The sequence below is a fragment of the Spea bombifrons genome, chromosome 1 (assembly GCF_027358695.1).
Source record: "Spea bombifrons isolate aSpeBom1 chromosome 1, aSpeBom1.2.pri, whole genome shotgun sequence".
Classification (NCBI taxonomy): domain Eukaryota; kingdom Metazoa; phylum Chordata; class Amphibia; order Anura; family Pelobatidae; genus Spea; species Spea bombifrons.
Genome location: NC_071087.1, coordinates 131,645,158 through 131,660,454, shown reverse-complemented (window position 1 = coordinate 131,660,454; position 15,297 = coordinate 131,645,158). Strand labels below are relative to the sequence as shown.

Here is a 15,297-nt window from a genome sequence, read left to right as displayed (position 1 = left end):
TAATTATGGTAGAATAAAGTTGTTTTTATCATTTATTGCTTTTTATGCCAACATTTGTGTCTTTGACCTTTTTTTCAGCAAACTGTCTCACCAACCTGTCCTGCTTTTCCTAAGGGATCCATATGTCTTGCCTGTAGCCAACGGTAATCAAACCTGTCATCTGTTAACCGCTGTTTACTCATCTGACCCTGTTCCACAAAAACCACATTACAGCTTTTACTGGTCTCCCAAATGTACACATCTGAGCTAAAATACTATTACTTATAGCACATGATGAGTCAAAATCAAGCTCTTGAATTTTAAATGGTCACCTAGGCCATCAAATTAGATTTTTTAAATGAAATTTATCTTTAAACTAACCACTTTAGAGGCTGGCAAACTGTAGGTTAAGTTTCCTATTTCCGTATATTACTGGAATAGAACGGAACAACATTTCTTTCAATTACTCGGTGTCCTGTATAAGTATGCCAGTAATATTTCCCTTTGTAAATTTGGAATCTAATTGGGCTATTTACATTTATGCATATTAGCAGTGGCCACAGCTGAGTTTCACACCACCAGAGAGTGTTTAAAGGTTAGGTTATATCAACAGAAGAGCAAAGTTTTTATAACCTTTCCTGTTCTTAAATGATTGAAGTAGAATTTTCTCTTGACAGTGAGTGTTTATGCATATATATATATATATATATATATATATATATATATATATATATATATATATATATATATATATATATATATATATATATTATATGTGTGTGAAGGTAAAGCTTTTAGGACCCCTAGATCTATCGTGTAGACATCTATGGGCACTCTAGGCATGTGTTACATGTTCCTGGCTAAATCTCCCCTAGTGGTAGAGATCGGAATTACCTTGCCATTCATGCTATTGGTACGCTAGCCTACTAAACAGGCTATTGTACCAAAAACCAAAAACTGTCTGCGCTTCTTACCCTAATAAAGTTGGCAACAAATATATAAACATAATATAAATGAGAGGTTTTGGTTATATGAATTGGCCAAAGCATAATTAAGCTCACCCGCCACGTCAAGGCACACTCTCAATAGGGTGAGAACCTACTCTCACCTCCTACATAGTGGGCACACAAAGCAGTTTATACTGCTACCAAAACCTTATTAATGTGTTGGGGGAGGTGCAATTAAACCTCCTCCCTATGAACCCCTGGACAGCAAGCTGCAACAAGACTGATGAGGAGCCAACAACCTCAAATATGTGCAAACAGGCAAAAGAAAAAATGTCGGTGCGCTAAGCTAGTCACAGGCTATTGTACCAGATCATGGAAGGAGAAGGCATTAGGATACTCTGCGGAGCATAGTTAAGCAGGGATACATCAATATGGCAGGCTTAGCTGTCATGAAAAAATGAAATGATTTTGATTTGATATTTTACTTTTTAACAGATATTGTGACAAAACATGTTGCAGGTAGCCTAATGTCATGAGGGAGTCCACCCACAATATATGGCCAGCATTGTGGCTTCTGAGGGTATTCCAGCAACAGAATACCTTGTTTCCTCCAGGGTTAGACTGGCGATCAAGAGACGGCCCCAGTGTTTAAGTCCTACGCACACTACTTCTTTATGCCTGGTGTGCTAGATAGCCAGTCTTGGGCTGCTCCACCTCTTATTCTTATGCATCCTAGCTGATTTCCAAAGATACCAGCGGTCCCAATTCTTGGGTCTGTCCCCGTAAACACACTTCTATTAATGTTTACTTCTACCAAGAGCTACTGGTAAGCCTTTTGCACTGCACAGTAATATTAAAGAGTTGGAGCTGCAGCTCAGCAACAAAATATGACTTACAGTATAAGAAGTCTATTAATTAAGTAAGGATGTGGTTCTTGTCCATCCAAACTCCTCATAGCTTTTTCTCGCAGTAGAGGAAAAACAAATTGTATATGATTTACACTGTGGCCACTGGATGTGATCCTGGAACATTTTGTTCTGCAAAAAAAAGTACAATGCTTAGTGCATTTTTCCATAACTGTAATCATTAGCATCAGTCACATCATTAAATACACTGTTTGGCTGCCACAAAGCTGCTAAAACCCAAGACCAACACAAACTTAGATAAGCAAGATTTTTGGATAAATGTAAGACACCTTTGGTGAAATGTTGGAAAATGGCTCTAAAAACATGGCTGTTCATGTTTGAAACCCATTAATATTACAGAAGGTACTTTTTACCCAGACTGACCACTAAGCTACCATGAGATACACTAGTTAACCAAAATATATACAGGCACATTAGAGACCCATATCAGTAAATTTGTAATCAAGAAATCTTTGGATTACAAATATATATACTATCATGCAATATATGAAATAGTCCAGGGACATATATCGCTCCCTTACCATATGATGTTATAAATTCCAATATATGTTTTAGTTGTAACCTGTTTAAAACTATTCTCTTAAATATATTTTAAGTAAATATTTCAAATTATCATTTTGTATCAACACTAAAATCATTTAAATTGGTAAAAATAAAAGAAATGCTTATACTGTATTATTTGGGAATTTGTGTGGCTGGTTAAACGTCATTTCGATGGGCACAAAGTTTGGTTCTATCTGGAGTCCAAGCCAGTAGCATTAGTTTGTTCTATGAGCAAACTATTGTAGTTGCACAGGAACGTGAACTAAGAGAATATGCAGTGAGTAGGGAAACAAAAGATTACATTGATGTCTTCAAGAGCTTCCAAAATGTGAAGACGTCAGAGAAACAGATGTTTTATAAGGGCCACACCTCCCATTTGGCTGAAACATCACATTTTTTATAGCAGTACGGCCTGGGATCCCATTCTTATAGTTCTCTGGGAGTTTTTTTTCCCATATTACATTTTATTCAGAGCCATCCTTAAGGCAAAGAGTCACAGCTGCCCAGGGCCCAATGCATTCCTTTAGAGTCTAGCATGGGTTTTTTTGTTACTCCCCAAAAACTACCCTGTCTGCCACAGGGCCATGAGGGAACTGAAATGGAAGAAGGGGAAATGAAAGACGTGCTGAGATAGAAGGAATGGTGCTTCATGGTCTCTATTGAGAACATAATTTAAAATTCATTGCAAGAAACATCCCACCTGGATCTATAACACATATCCTCGTGTACTCTTACGTTGCATGGACATTCGGTGCTTCTGCCGTCAACAATAGTCCAATAACATAAATAGGATTCCGTTCCGCATCATCAAAGAAAATAAATGTTAGACGCGGTAATGCATGTGATATGCTGAATTTATTTACCTCATTCATCCAACCTCAGTGGGGGACGAAACACTCGGCAGGTGAAATCCTTACGTGTTTTGCGCCCAACAATGGCAGCAAGTCATAGGCATCATAATTTTAACCATTACTAAAAAGAAAGTTGTAGGGCTCCTTGAGACTACCATAACTGCTTTAACTTAAACACCCTTGGAAACTTTTGTTGGTAAAGTGCCAACAGTATAAAACTATAAGGTGTAGCCTCTATCAAATATGAACCAATACTTGATGAATTCATGTTTCCAGAGATATCTTTAGCTTTTCCAGTCAAACTCAATATGTATGGTGCAGTGATTTGAAGTTTGGTAATATGTATTTTTCAACAAAAATTTAGTTTAAAAGATAACAAAGAATTTCACCACAGATAAGAACCATTCAGTCTGTCTAGTCTGCCCATTTTTCCCGATGACCTTGGCCTATCCCAAGGTCATCGGGAAAAATGGGCAGACTAGACAGATTAAGATTTATTTTCCTTTGAAATACACTTTCCTCTTGTGCTTTGTTAAATCCCTTCAAGTATTCAAATGTTTCTATCAAATCATTTGTATAATCATTGCTATAAGAATATAGCGCCATCATATTCCACAGCACTGTACAATCCGTAAAGAGGACATAACAAGTAGCGCGTAACAACAATAATGGGGATTACCATCTGTCAAAATGTAATCTTTCATTTAAAAAAAAAAATCACAATCAGAAAATGTAAATTAAATAAACCTGCCGCATACAGTATTTGACATAATGCTAGAATACAGTTGATTCACTAAGTAACAACTACGGTTGTGTTAATGTACATGTCTGATATATCATTTTTAGTTTCTTGAGCTGCATTTGGGGACCCCCCCAGTTTTTTTTATCCTCCCTTCACATCCCTGAAATTTGAAACCATGTGCTTTGCAGACTAGCTGATGTCATGTCTTAATTGGCGGATCTATTCCTTCTTCCATACAGATAACGCTGCCAACGTGGTGATCGAAGGCGTTCTACATGGGCTATTTTACCCCCATCTGCAGACCAGCTAGAGATGTGGTGCACCTGCCAGTTTATATCAGTACAGATTACTCTGATGCCATCGGAGAACGGAGCCACTTTTTTAATATTGTTTAACCATTGTGCTGCCAGTCCTTCTTGTGTGAAGGAATTACATTTTCGTATGGATTCTAACCATGAAAAAAGGGAATGTTGGAAGAAAAAAAACATATTGTAGTGATATTGTGCCAACCAGTATCTTATTTTTTGTTACACGTGGTTTACGAGACCCGATTCATCTCGCACACATATATACAACAGGAATTCTAATGTAGTCTATGGATTTATGGCGATTTTGTAAGTTTAACCTTTTGTATACCAGAACGCTAACAGCTGAGGACCGCCTTTTCTGTTGAATAACCATATTATGTGCACTTCAGACATGGTACAGCCATGTAGATTAAATTGCTTTTCTGAACTTTCTATAATGTTGAGGTTTAGACGTCATGATTGCCTTCTAAAGCCTTTTCTTCAATAATTGTTTTACCCTGACAATATTGTCTTTGGTTTTCCATATCGCCAGCAATTAGGAACAGGTGGGCTTTGATACATAACAGTATAGAACTACCATTGTGCTCATACCTGTAACCTGTTATTACAGGTACACTAATTATAGGTCTACGAATCGGTTGTTCATTGCCCATGGGCGTTCTCCATAGTCGGGCAGGAAGAAATGTCAGGCGTGCGTTTTATATAGTAAATATTTGCATAAAGAGCCTTTAATACATTGCTATCAAATGTCACTTATGCCTACTCGCAATAATGTAACAGAAATTTTTGACTGAATGTGCTGCTATTTATATTGGGAATAAATTCATAAGGTTTACAAGTGATTATATAGCTTTTCTAATTAGCAATAAAGGGATTAAAAACATAGTATTTGTGGTGTATGCGGTTTCAAGAAAGTTTTAAAAACAATGTATCAGAATCTATCAGAAGGCTAAAGAAGATCATTCTAAGACAGTATCTCTCCAAAATAGGTGTAGTTTAACTATGTTTAAAATGTGTTTCCTGAAATAATTTTTTTGTGTATTATTATGTGATTTGCATTGGTGTGTATGAAAATTATATACAAGGAGAACTGATATTCCTTTTGCAGGAAAGGTCATAGGATGACAAATAGTGGCTGATAAACTTGAATGATCTCATATTACTTAGATCCTTGTGATGCCCCCTTTATGAACATTCAACATTATGAACACCGTTATTTCATATGTCAGCGCACAAAACACACAGAAGTTTATTCATAATGTGGTCAGTTGAGATTAAACATTTATCCTTGACTGTGCGTTATAAAGGGCCAACCATTAGATCCTATGGAGTATGCTCTGCATAATGCATAGTTGAGTCTGACTGTATAATTTGTGTAGCCAACCATGGCACTTCATCTTGATTGTGAAGCAAATGTAGGATAAACATTTTGTCTGATTTTATTCAAATATACCAAAGGATTGTGTCTGCATTCATCAAAACAGGCTCCTGGAGACGCTGCAGAGTAGAGCCCTGCGCGGTATGGCTTTTTAAATCCCGCTCCCGCTGATTTTTGGCCCGCTCCCGCAATGTAGGTGTTCCATTCCCCCCCGCTCCCGCCACATATGTGGCCAATCCCGCCAGCTCCCGCCACATTTGTGGCCAATCACGCCCACCTCCTTACCTGAACTGCAGAGTTCCCGCGCAGTCCCGCAAGGCTGCCTTCTCGCTGCTCCCTCAGTGTCTCTTCTCTTGCTCCGCCCAAGAACAAGGCAGAGTCATGGGAAGTGATGTCACATCACATGAATCCGTTTTGTTCCTGGGCAGAGCAAGAGAGGAGACACTGTAAGGGAGCAGCGAGAAGGCAGCCTTGCGGGATTACCGGGACCCGCAGGTACAGCGCCTGACCGCCCGCTCCCGCTGGCAGCACCAGCAAGACCCGCCTCCCAATGCAGTCCTCTACTACAGAGTACAGAAAGGTCGATATGACAAATTATTTTTAGTGGATAACTTTTCTTTTAACATAGTACATATTTTGGTGAATGCGGTCCTTATTCGATAATTCTGCCAAATACATTTTCAGATCTCAAAAATGTATAAAGCTCAAACATTCTTCTAGAGCTAAAAGGGAATGGAGTATATTGTTTAATCTCAGGTACAGAACCACTTGACTCTTACATAGAACATAAGCGGTCTACTCATTGTTTACCTCTAGAAGACAGGGTCTAGGCGAGTGTCACAACGTTTTCTATTTGGTGCAAACATGTTAGTAGATGGCATGAAGACGAAAGATGTTAGTATAACCTAGTAACACTACTGATACAGCATGAGCAATTTCTTGAATGTGTTACCATTTGTCTTGATGTATTCCCTATACATTGCAGTAAATGGTGTGTGAAAATGTATGAACTATATACCTGTAGCACTACCAGATTGATGCTATAATTATGTATTTGATGTTTATATATTGTAATAAATTCAGCTTAAAGGAAACTTGGCTTTGTTTGCTTTTTTTTGCTTTGGTGTGATCTGATATTTTCTGATCAGGTGAGATTACAAAATGTCCAACAAATCTGTCACTGGTAAAGCCCCGATTGAATAAATAAAATAATTTCCCCTACAGATGAATATTTGTCACATATTTTGCCATGCACCTACCTCACTATGCATTGTGAAGAACCAACCAAAGAGGACCTCTGCTAGAGCAGCAGTTAGGTGTCAAATGATCTAAACGACTTGTGGTGGTTATATTTACATTTATTTGCAAACAATTTATAAAAAATAAGAAAAGTTGTACTAAATCAATTTTAGTCTTCCCAGTCATCCACTTCAACCACAAACGGTTCCTTTACTGCAACTTTACCACTGTTCACAATCATGCAGTCTTGCAAAGGACGATCCCGTTTATCTGTCTCCTGAAGTTCTATAGCGTGTACAACAGCCTGCAGAGATATAAAAAAAATAATAAAATACACTGTTATGGTTTATTAGTCAAAATGTCCAATTTTGTTCTCAATAGATGTAGGCGATCCCTGAAAGTCTGTAGCCCAGGAACAAATGGAGGCCTATAACTAATCACCTATGGCCAGACTAGATAGGTTGTGTGGGACTTGTGCTCGGTTAAAATCTATGTTTATATGATTGTGGTTTCCGAGTGTATGTAAGTTATAAGAGTTTGAGTATAAACAGCTAGAAACACAAATACCAAGTGTTTGTTAAAATAAAAATATTCAGTTACTGGTTGTAGTAAGTCCAGCTTAGTGTCAATTGTTTTAATAAAAAAGCATTAAGAATATTTTCATATTCCCACCTATCCTCATACACTTGTAATTAAACACAGACATCATTTCTAATATTTAGATAGCTGAACCCTTCTCAGGCACAAAAACAGGCTGCTACCATAGAAGTGTTTTATGTGATCAAACCTTCAAATAAAATAACAGTAGTAGGTTGAAGTACAAGGAATGGTTCTTTACTTAAAACGTTACATTTAACTGAAGAGATTCGCCAGCTTTCTATATTTTGGCAATCATTTCTAGTCCGTTAGATCTGACCAATGATCCCAATTCTGTATATATAAATATTATATAAAGTACTAGCATACTACTAATAAAGTTAATGGATGTTATTAGTCAATACATATGTTAATTGGTGAACAGATGGCTAATTAATGATGTCCGTAGAGACTGCGTTGTACTGCCTCAAATGCAGATGCATCAAGACGTCACACAGTGCCCTGTTGCCATTTGGCTGGCTATAGCTTTACAAATTTGGTTTACGCACGGTGTTAGGATCATGTATCTATACACTGTAAATTTCATAGGTTTTCAAGAACCAAACCTTCAGCTGTTGGATTGACCAACAGTCATTATTCTCACCATGCCTTTCAGAACCTTGCCGAACACCACATGCTTTCCATCCAGCCACAAAGGTCTAGTCGTAGAGATGAAGAACTGTGAGCCGTTGGTATCTGGCCCTGCATTCGCCATGCTCACCCAACCAATGCCATAGTGTCTCAGCTTAAAGTTCTCATCTGGGAAATACTCTCCATATATACTGACACCTGTAGAAAAATCAGGACAAGCCTAGAGTTATTTGGCTGTACTTTCCAGTGTTTAAACTTGTGAGTTGTACTTTTTCTGAGCAAATATATACTTCTGCTTTTATACCTTTGTTTTGCTTCATATCAGGTTGCTGCACATGTTCTAAAAGGGGTAGCATCCATAGGAGTATGGGGCTTTAGAGAAAATACTATAAATTAACCGACTGAGCACCAGGATGTGGGAAATTCCAGTTTCACAATAATCTGACGCTCCTATCCATATTAACAGAGCAAGAATAACCCACTGGTAGCACTCCATTTTCTACTTAACTACAGCTCCACCGGTTCTCATATGTTCTCCATTCAGAGAAAAGTTACCCAGGTGGACATTGTGACCAATGAAACTCTATGGACAAATGGACTTCGTTAGCATTACCATTAAAGGACAGCTGTAGTTTCTTGAAATCAATTAAACACCAATAACACAAGTGCTTCCACACTCCCCATATAGCATGCTGGGCTCATCCATATCGAGTAACATATGCATGGCGGCCATTACAATGAATATTGGCAGCCATTTTGCGCAAAACTTAATTTTCTCAAAATTGTCACCATCAATAAATAAAATGGCTGCCGCAATCCATTGTAATGAGAAAAAGAACATTACTGTATACAGCACTGTACTATATGCTTAATAATAAAAAAATTCCCCAATGGACTTCCCCTTCAAGCATACAACTTCATAATACTGTTTATGATAGACAGAAATAGTTAAGAATAAACTTACCTCCTGTCCCATCTCCAGCTGTGAAGTCACCTCCTTGAATCATAAAATCTTTGATGACTCTGTGGAATTTAGTCCCTTTGTAGCCATATCCATTCTGATTTAAAATATATATATACATAGTGGTTATACAAACAGCATTAATTACAACTCATCTAAGCAGAGGAGAAATTACGTGGGCGCTGCCCAAGGTCTGGCCCACAGCACCCAATTGCTCTCCTCACCACAGGGCACTGGACAATAATGTCATATGTGGAGGTCTGAGTCTTAAAGTAGGACTGCAGTGCCTTTTACTGCACTCCATGGAGGCTGTGTAACTCATCACAGGCCTCCATAGCTTAAATGGGCCAGTTTACACATAACACCCAACCCATTCAGTGATGGCACACCAGGGGTCTGGTCACCCAAGAGGAGAATAGAATACTTAATTATTCTGTTACCTTAATGCTCCGCTCCTTACATTTCTCTTCATATCAGATGCCACTTTGTTAGGTGACAGATGATAGAAAGCAAGACAGATAAATCTTTACCAACTATAATGCAAACTCTAACGCACAAGCATTGTGGGAGCTGCTTGCATACAATTTCCACTGCCTCATTATTACTGAGGGTTCATGTAACATTGTGTTACACGACACCTCCGAGCTCATGCTTCCACAAGTAGGCTGGTGCAAAGTGGGCTGTTTGAAGAATTTGGGCCATCCAGGTGTTGGCCAAGGGCAATAGTACCCCTACAAAGTCTTCCCTGTATAGCTATTACCACACAAAAAAATGGAGATATCAAGGCAGAGATACACTACTATACGATTGTTTAACACATTTGTGATTATTAAATGTCCTGAGGGTTCTGGATCAGGAAAGATCAGCAAAAGAATTCCATCATTTGTCATGGTCATACATTCTGGAAAAAAGTTACATGCACATGCATGCTCTTCAGACAGCTGCTTTGGTCACACGGATAACGTTTAGCTTCAGGATTCATACCCAGGACCACCTTGTGTACAGCAACCAAAATAATCTTTTAGCCATTTGGTGAACCCAGAAACCCATGGGCTCCTGAGCTGGGAATCCCTTGCTTAACAGGTAATAAGGCTTTAGATACTTGGCCCCAACATGAAAGTTTTTGAAAGAGGCTAAGTAATGTTAATCAGGGAAAGGGCAGGAGTAAACCCTGATGCAGGACTACCAGAGAGAACTTTGCTAAGAGTGGATTATTAAAACTAAATCTTTATTTTCTTTAATGTTCAATAAAAATGAAAACCTGACTTTAATGTCAAACACACACACATTATAATTCACAGAAAAAAAAACAAACAAAAAAAACATACCTCTCCAGTTGCCAAAGTTACAAAATTCTCTACAGTCTTCGGGACAACATTGCCAAATAAACCAATAACAATTTGGCCGACGTCACGGTCGCCGATCTTTATATCAAAGAAGACCTGCAGAATGAAATGAAAAAAAGTAACATTACCAGAAAAGAATAAACTGAGGCTTTATGTACTAAAGAGCATCAGCTTTGGCTTACGGTGCATATATGAAGGTTATCTTATTTAAAACTCATTTCGGTTCAGTTGTGAGGCTGCAGCAGTTGTAAGGACTTCTTAAAAAGTTGGGTCTTCAAAACTCTTAAAGTAAGTGGAGGGTCTAGTGGTACGTGTATGGGAACGTCTTCTCTATGAGCGTTGTTGTAGGGGTGAAGGACACAGAATTATTCATTTTATTTCGGAGGCAGATATGTCTCCCCACCATTAGAGATGGAAGGAACTTTAAGCTTAGAAAGAACAAGCACTAAGGTTGACCACATACATGGCAGATCTTCCAGGTGATGACCATCCACAGCGAGCAGTCAACCTTTCATCCTTTATATTAAAGGTTGGATGGGTTCACTAACTGAAGGTTTCTGCAGATTTAGGCTTCCCTGAACATTCTAATAGATCCAGCCCTGGGAGCGTCCCGGCACGGAGGACTCAACAACCAATTCCAAGTTATAATGATAATAGGAATTTTAAGCATGCATCCCCTTAGCTGACATCATACGCATGTGCCGGGGAAAGCCTGTTTATTCAGTGGGTAATTATAATATATATATATATATATATATATGAGATGGGTCACCTGTGCCCCTCCCCCGACCCGCTGTACAATCTCTATATACGGCGTGAAGCAGCGGCCCCGGTATCTGCCCAGCTGGAAGGACTCATCCGATCGGGGAGCCGCTACAGCAGTAACTCTTTGAGTGCCGGCCCCCTCTCCTCTTACAAAGTTTATCATACGAGCGGCGTTTGACTTTTACTTACTAAGAGCGCCGGTCATTATTTACCCCCAGAACGGTTGAAGGGGAAAACAATGCTTCGCACCCCGCCTTTGGCACTTATAGGGGCAGATAGGGCGCACCCGGTGCTGGGACGGACATTGAGGCTCCCGGGTCATTACCTTGACCGTGACTGCCGGTCCCCGCTTCCTGTAAGCCCGCGCGCCCGGCACAGCAAGAGCCACAAGCAGCAGCAGCAAAGCCCACGGGGTCCGCATCTTCTTCACCACAGCTGGAACCATACTGGCCAAATTACCTCTCCACCCTCTGAGCCAGCCGCCCGGCAACGTCAGCAGTTACCCGGGGCCTCCTTCATTTCCTCCTCCTCCTATTAACTCCGCTATGCAGCCCTCCCTCGGCTGCCCCCACCTCATGCCTCCTGTATACAGCATATGCAGGGAGTCCTCACTTCTAATGCTATCCACAAGTTATGCATATTACAGGGTCCCTGCATAGCTCTAGAATTAAAGCTAAGATTTAAAGACGGAGGTTGAGGGAGGGGGAAGTGTGTGAGTTTCATTCATGATCAGAGAGCTTGAGCAGGTTTATGTATGTATGTGTAAGTGTATGATTTTAGAGTGGCTGTGTGTGTATGTATGTGTAACTGTATAGTGTTAGAGTGGTTGTGTGTGTATGTATGTGTAAATGTATGGTGTAAGAGTGGCTGTGTGTGTATATGTATGTATATGTACGGTGTTACAGTGGCTGTGTGTGTATCTATCTGTAAGTGTATGGTGTTAGAGTGGCTGTGTGTGTGTGTGTGTATGTGTAAATGTATAGTGTTAGAGTGGCTGTGTGTGTATGTATGTGTAAGTGTATGGTGATATTTTTTTATAGTGCAGAGGGATTGTCTAGAAATGTGTTTGTTTTATGAGATGAATACCTTGTGCCTTCCGTTAACTATCCCCTGATGTAGTCAAAAGGGCAAGACTACAGGTTTTGTGCAGTGTCTGTAAAGTTTGATATATTTATTGTTAAATTAAATTAATCCATCATAAAACTGGCTTATGTTTTAGCTTTTATCTTGTATAAAGTACGTTCCTTTTTGGAGTACATTGCACAAATGTCCCCATATTAAATTCTGTTTAAGTATACATCTATAACTCATAGTTATTTTTTCCTTACAGGTGGAACAAGTTTTATACGGGTTCCATCTTTATGTTTTTCCAAAAAGTACTCCGACTTCTAACGCACATAAATCTTGAAGATGGCCCAGTGGAAAATTGTTTACACTCTGTATAGTAACCTAGTAATCTATGTTTGCAAAAGAGCTTATTATAGTTAAAATATGTGAGATGCATAACCCTAAAAGAAAAAACTATTCCTTAAACAAATGTTGGCAGATGACTATACTTGTACAGATATACTTTTTTAGATTTTATTGTACTGATGGAGCGTGAAAGATGTGTCCATCTGTAAAACAAACACTAATGTAGGATAAATCATGTCTGCAGTACAAGAAGAACTAAATAGTCATAAATTATGAATTCAGTGGGAAATGGTAATGGAATCAAGGATAAAAGCTAATAGCTAGCATAGGATAATTAAATCATTTGGGAAAAAACATGTTTACAGATTAATGGAGAGTGTGAAGACCAAAACATGGTGATACTCATTCTACAAAAACCCCAGTAACTCAAGGAGAAGAAATATGACACATGGTGGAATCATGTGTCATATTTGTGCATAGGAACTACAAGGACTAAGATTGGGGTATATTGACATAGTGGTGGGCTAATAAAATATGGCCATTATATTTATTCTTGCGATTACAATAGCTTGTTTTAAAACAGCTATTGGAGCCTGGCGCTAGGAAGCGGAAAGATGAGCGGGGAGTTGCTGCCAGGCAGCTCAAGCACACCTTTCTCCTTGTGGCATCTGAACAGGTGCCCTGCTGGAGAAGTTATAGTTTGTTGCAAAGCATTGTTAGTAAATCATTCCCCAATTTAGTTAATTTACGTGAAAACATACACGGCAAAAAGGAGGAAGGATCAACGGCCCCCGTGATATGTTTGTGGTGTAACAATTACTACCCGTAAAAAGCATTGCTATGTGACAGATACTATATATTGTGTTAATATGATACAAGCCTCTCACATTACAGACGACAAGTTCCACTGTGGGTACTTTTGTTAAAAGCACATTTGAAATGGATGACAGCACCTGGACCTGCATAATGCATAGTTAAGTCAGAACAGGGACCAGCTTGGTCCTTCTTAGAAGACTGCACTTTTGATCCAGTGACCACTAAATTACATAAATGAGGCTGTTGGCCTTAAGGTGACAGGGCTCCTTTTGTTCCCCAGTCCGTCCCGGTCGCCATTTGTGCTTTTTTTTTTTTAATGATCTGCAGACTTGAGAGATCATCGTACATTTACACCCTACCAGAATATGTTTTTCTTCACTGTACATAATCACAATGAAAAGTGAATGCTATTTTTACTTTGTTTTATTATTATATTCCTCCAAAAATATGTTCAACAATAAATATTTTAGACAGTGAATTAAATACAAGTTTATGAGTTTCATGATCATATTTCAACAGATTGTAATTCTCACAAAGTAAGCATCCCTACAATTTCTGACACTCTGGGCTATGTATGTATTTGAAAAAAAACTTGTGAAAATATTTTCAGCATTTTATGTGCAAATGTACTGTCTGAAAGTACTTTTGGACTTTGCTTTTCAAAATGTGTCAAAATTGTAGCTAAAGATGGATTTCTATTTGGCAAGAAAAGAAAGCTGGTAGCATTTCACCTCTCATTAAAACATCAGGTTGATAGACTCCATATACTCTTTAGGTCCAAGTTTGCAAAGATTTTTTAAACACTGGCATTCCTTTTCATTTTATTAATGGCCTGGCTGAAAAGTGGCTTTTAACTAACAAGATACTACAATCCTGTACAGTTGAGATCAGGTGACTGCCATTGAAGAGAATTCCACTTCTTTTGCCTTGAAATGCCCTTTGGTTGCTAAAACAGTATGTTTTGGGTCATTGTCCATCCATACTGTGAAGTGCTGTCAGTTTTGCAGCATTTGGGTGAATGTGAGCCGATAGTGTAGACCTATACACTTCAGATCAACACTGTAGATGCCTGTCTAACAGGCTTCTATGTTGATGGTTTGTGCAGGTTGCCACTGGATTGTTTGCCTAGCCCAGCAACCAGAGGGAAAGGGACAGGGAGTTATAGATGTTTTCCCATTGCTTGGGTATGGATGCCAATGACACTATCTTGTCAGGCATATTCATTGACAATGTAGTATGAAATCATTTAACAATTAAAGTTGCCCAATAATAAATAATAATAAAAAATAAGTGAAATAAACATAGGGATTTACAGCACTGTGTAAAAAATTGTGATGTACCATTCTTTCAATAGCTGTCCTCTCTTTTCCCCTAAATGGTACAGTAACATGTTGGAAATCTCACACCCTGTCACATTCAGTACTTTGTCCACTCAGTTGCTCTCACATTTCATTGTTTTTGGAGGTATTCGCTATGTCTTTGTCCAGTCCCTCAAACACCAGGGCTACAGTCCCACTGCTTCTAAAGGTATCGCTATAAAGGAGGAGGAGGAAGTGGGAGCAATACAGCCACTGAAGTACCACTTTGCAAATCTTTTACAAAAATACAGGTTTAGAAGACAATCAAAACCTGTTTTTAGCATTATTATTTCAACACATATGCGTACATTTCTATATGAGCTGGAGTAACACATATCAGCACTGTTTCTATTTTTCCAATCCAGACTAAAAAGAAAAGAGAATTTTCCACTACAATTGAAGAACTAGACCAGGTGATTAGGGCCCCAGCCTTTGGCAGGGCTCTTGGTCCAGATGAATTAATGCTGAAATATTATAAAAAATACTTCAGCATTAATC

The 15,297-nt window shown here is 38.8% G+C and overlaps 2 protein-coding genes across 2 annotated transcripts in view; one reads left to right on the top strand and one right to left on the bottom strand.

Moving 5' to 3' along the window:
- The window catches only part of SNX24 (sorting nexin 24), a 53,719-nt gene extending 49,024 nt beyond the window's left edge, over positions 1-4,695 (top strand). The window contains exons 6-7 of the mRNA XM_053473982.1: positions 79-143; positions 4,228-4,695. Of these exons, the coding sequence (XP_053329957.1) occupies positions 79-143; positions 4,228-4,298 (136 nt within the window). The 3' untranslated portion in view covers positions 4,299-4,695. The remainder of the gene's footprint in view (positions 1-78; positions 144-4,227) is intronic.
- A 2,371-nt stretch (positions 4,696-7,066) lies between these two features.
- Positions 7,067-11,715, bottom strand: PPIC (peptidylprolyl isomerase C). The gene is made up of 5 exons (XM_053457647.1): positions 11,538-11,715; positions 10,430-10,543; positions 9,105-9,198; positions 8,154-8,338; positions 7,067-7,217 (listed from the first exon to the last, which is right to left on the bottom strand). Exons 1-5 carry the CDS (start codon positions 11,655-11,657, stop codon positions 7,083-7,085), a joined length of 648 nt encoding a protein of 215 aa, XP_053313622.1. The 5' UTR covers positions 11,658-11,715; the 3' UTR covers positions 7,067-7,082.
- Positions 11,716-15,297: the final 3,582 nt, after the last annotated feature.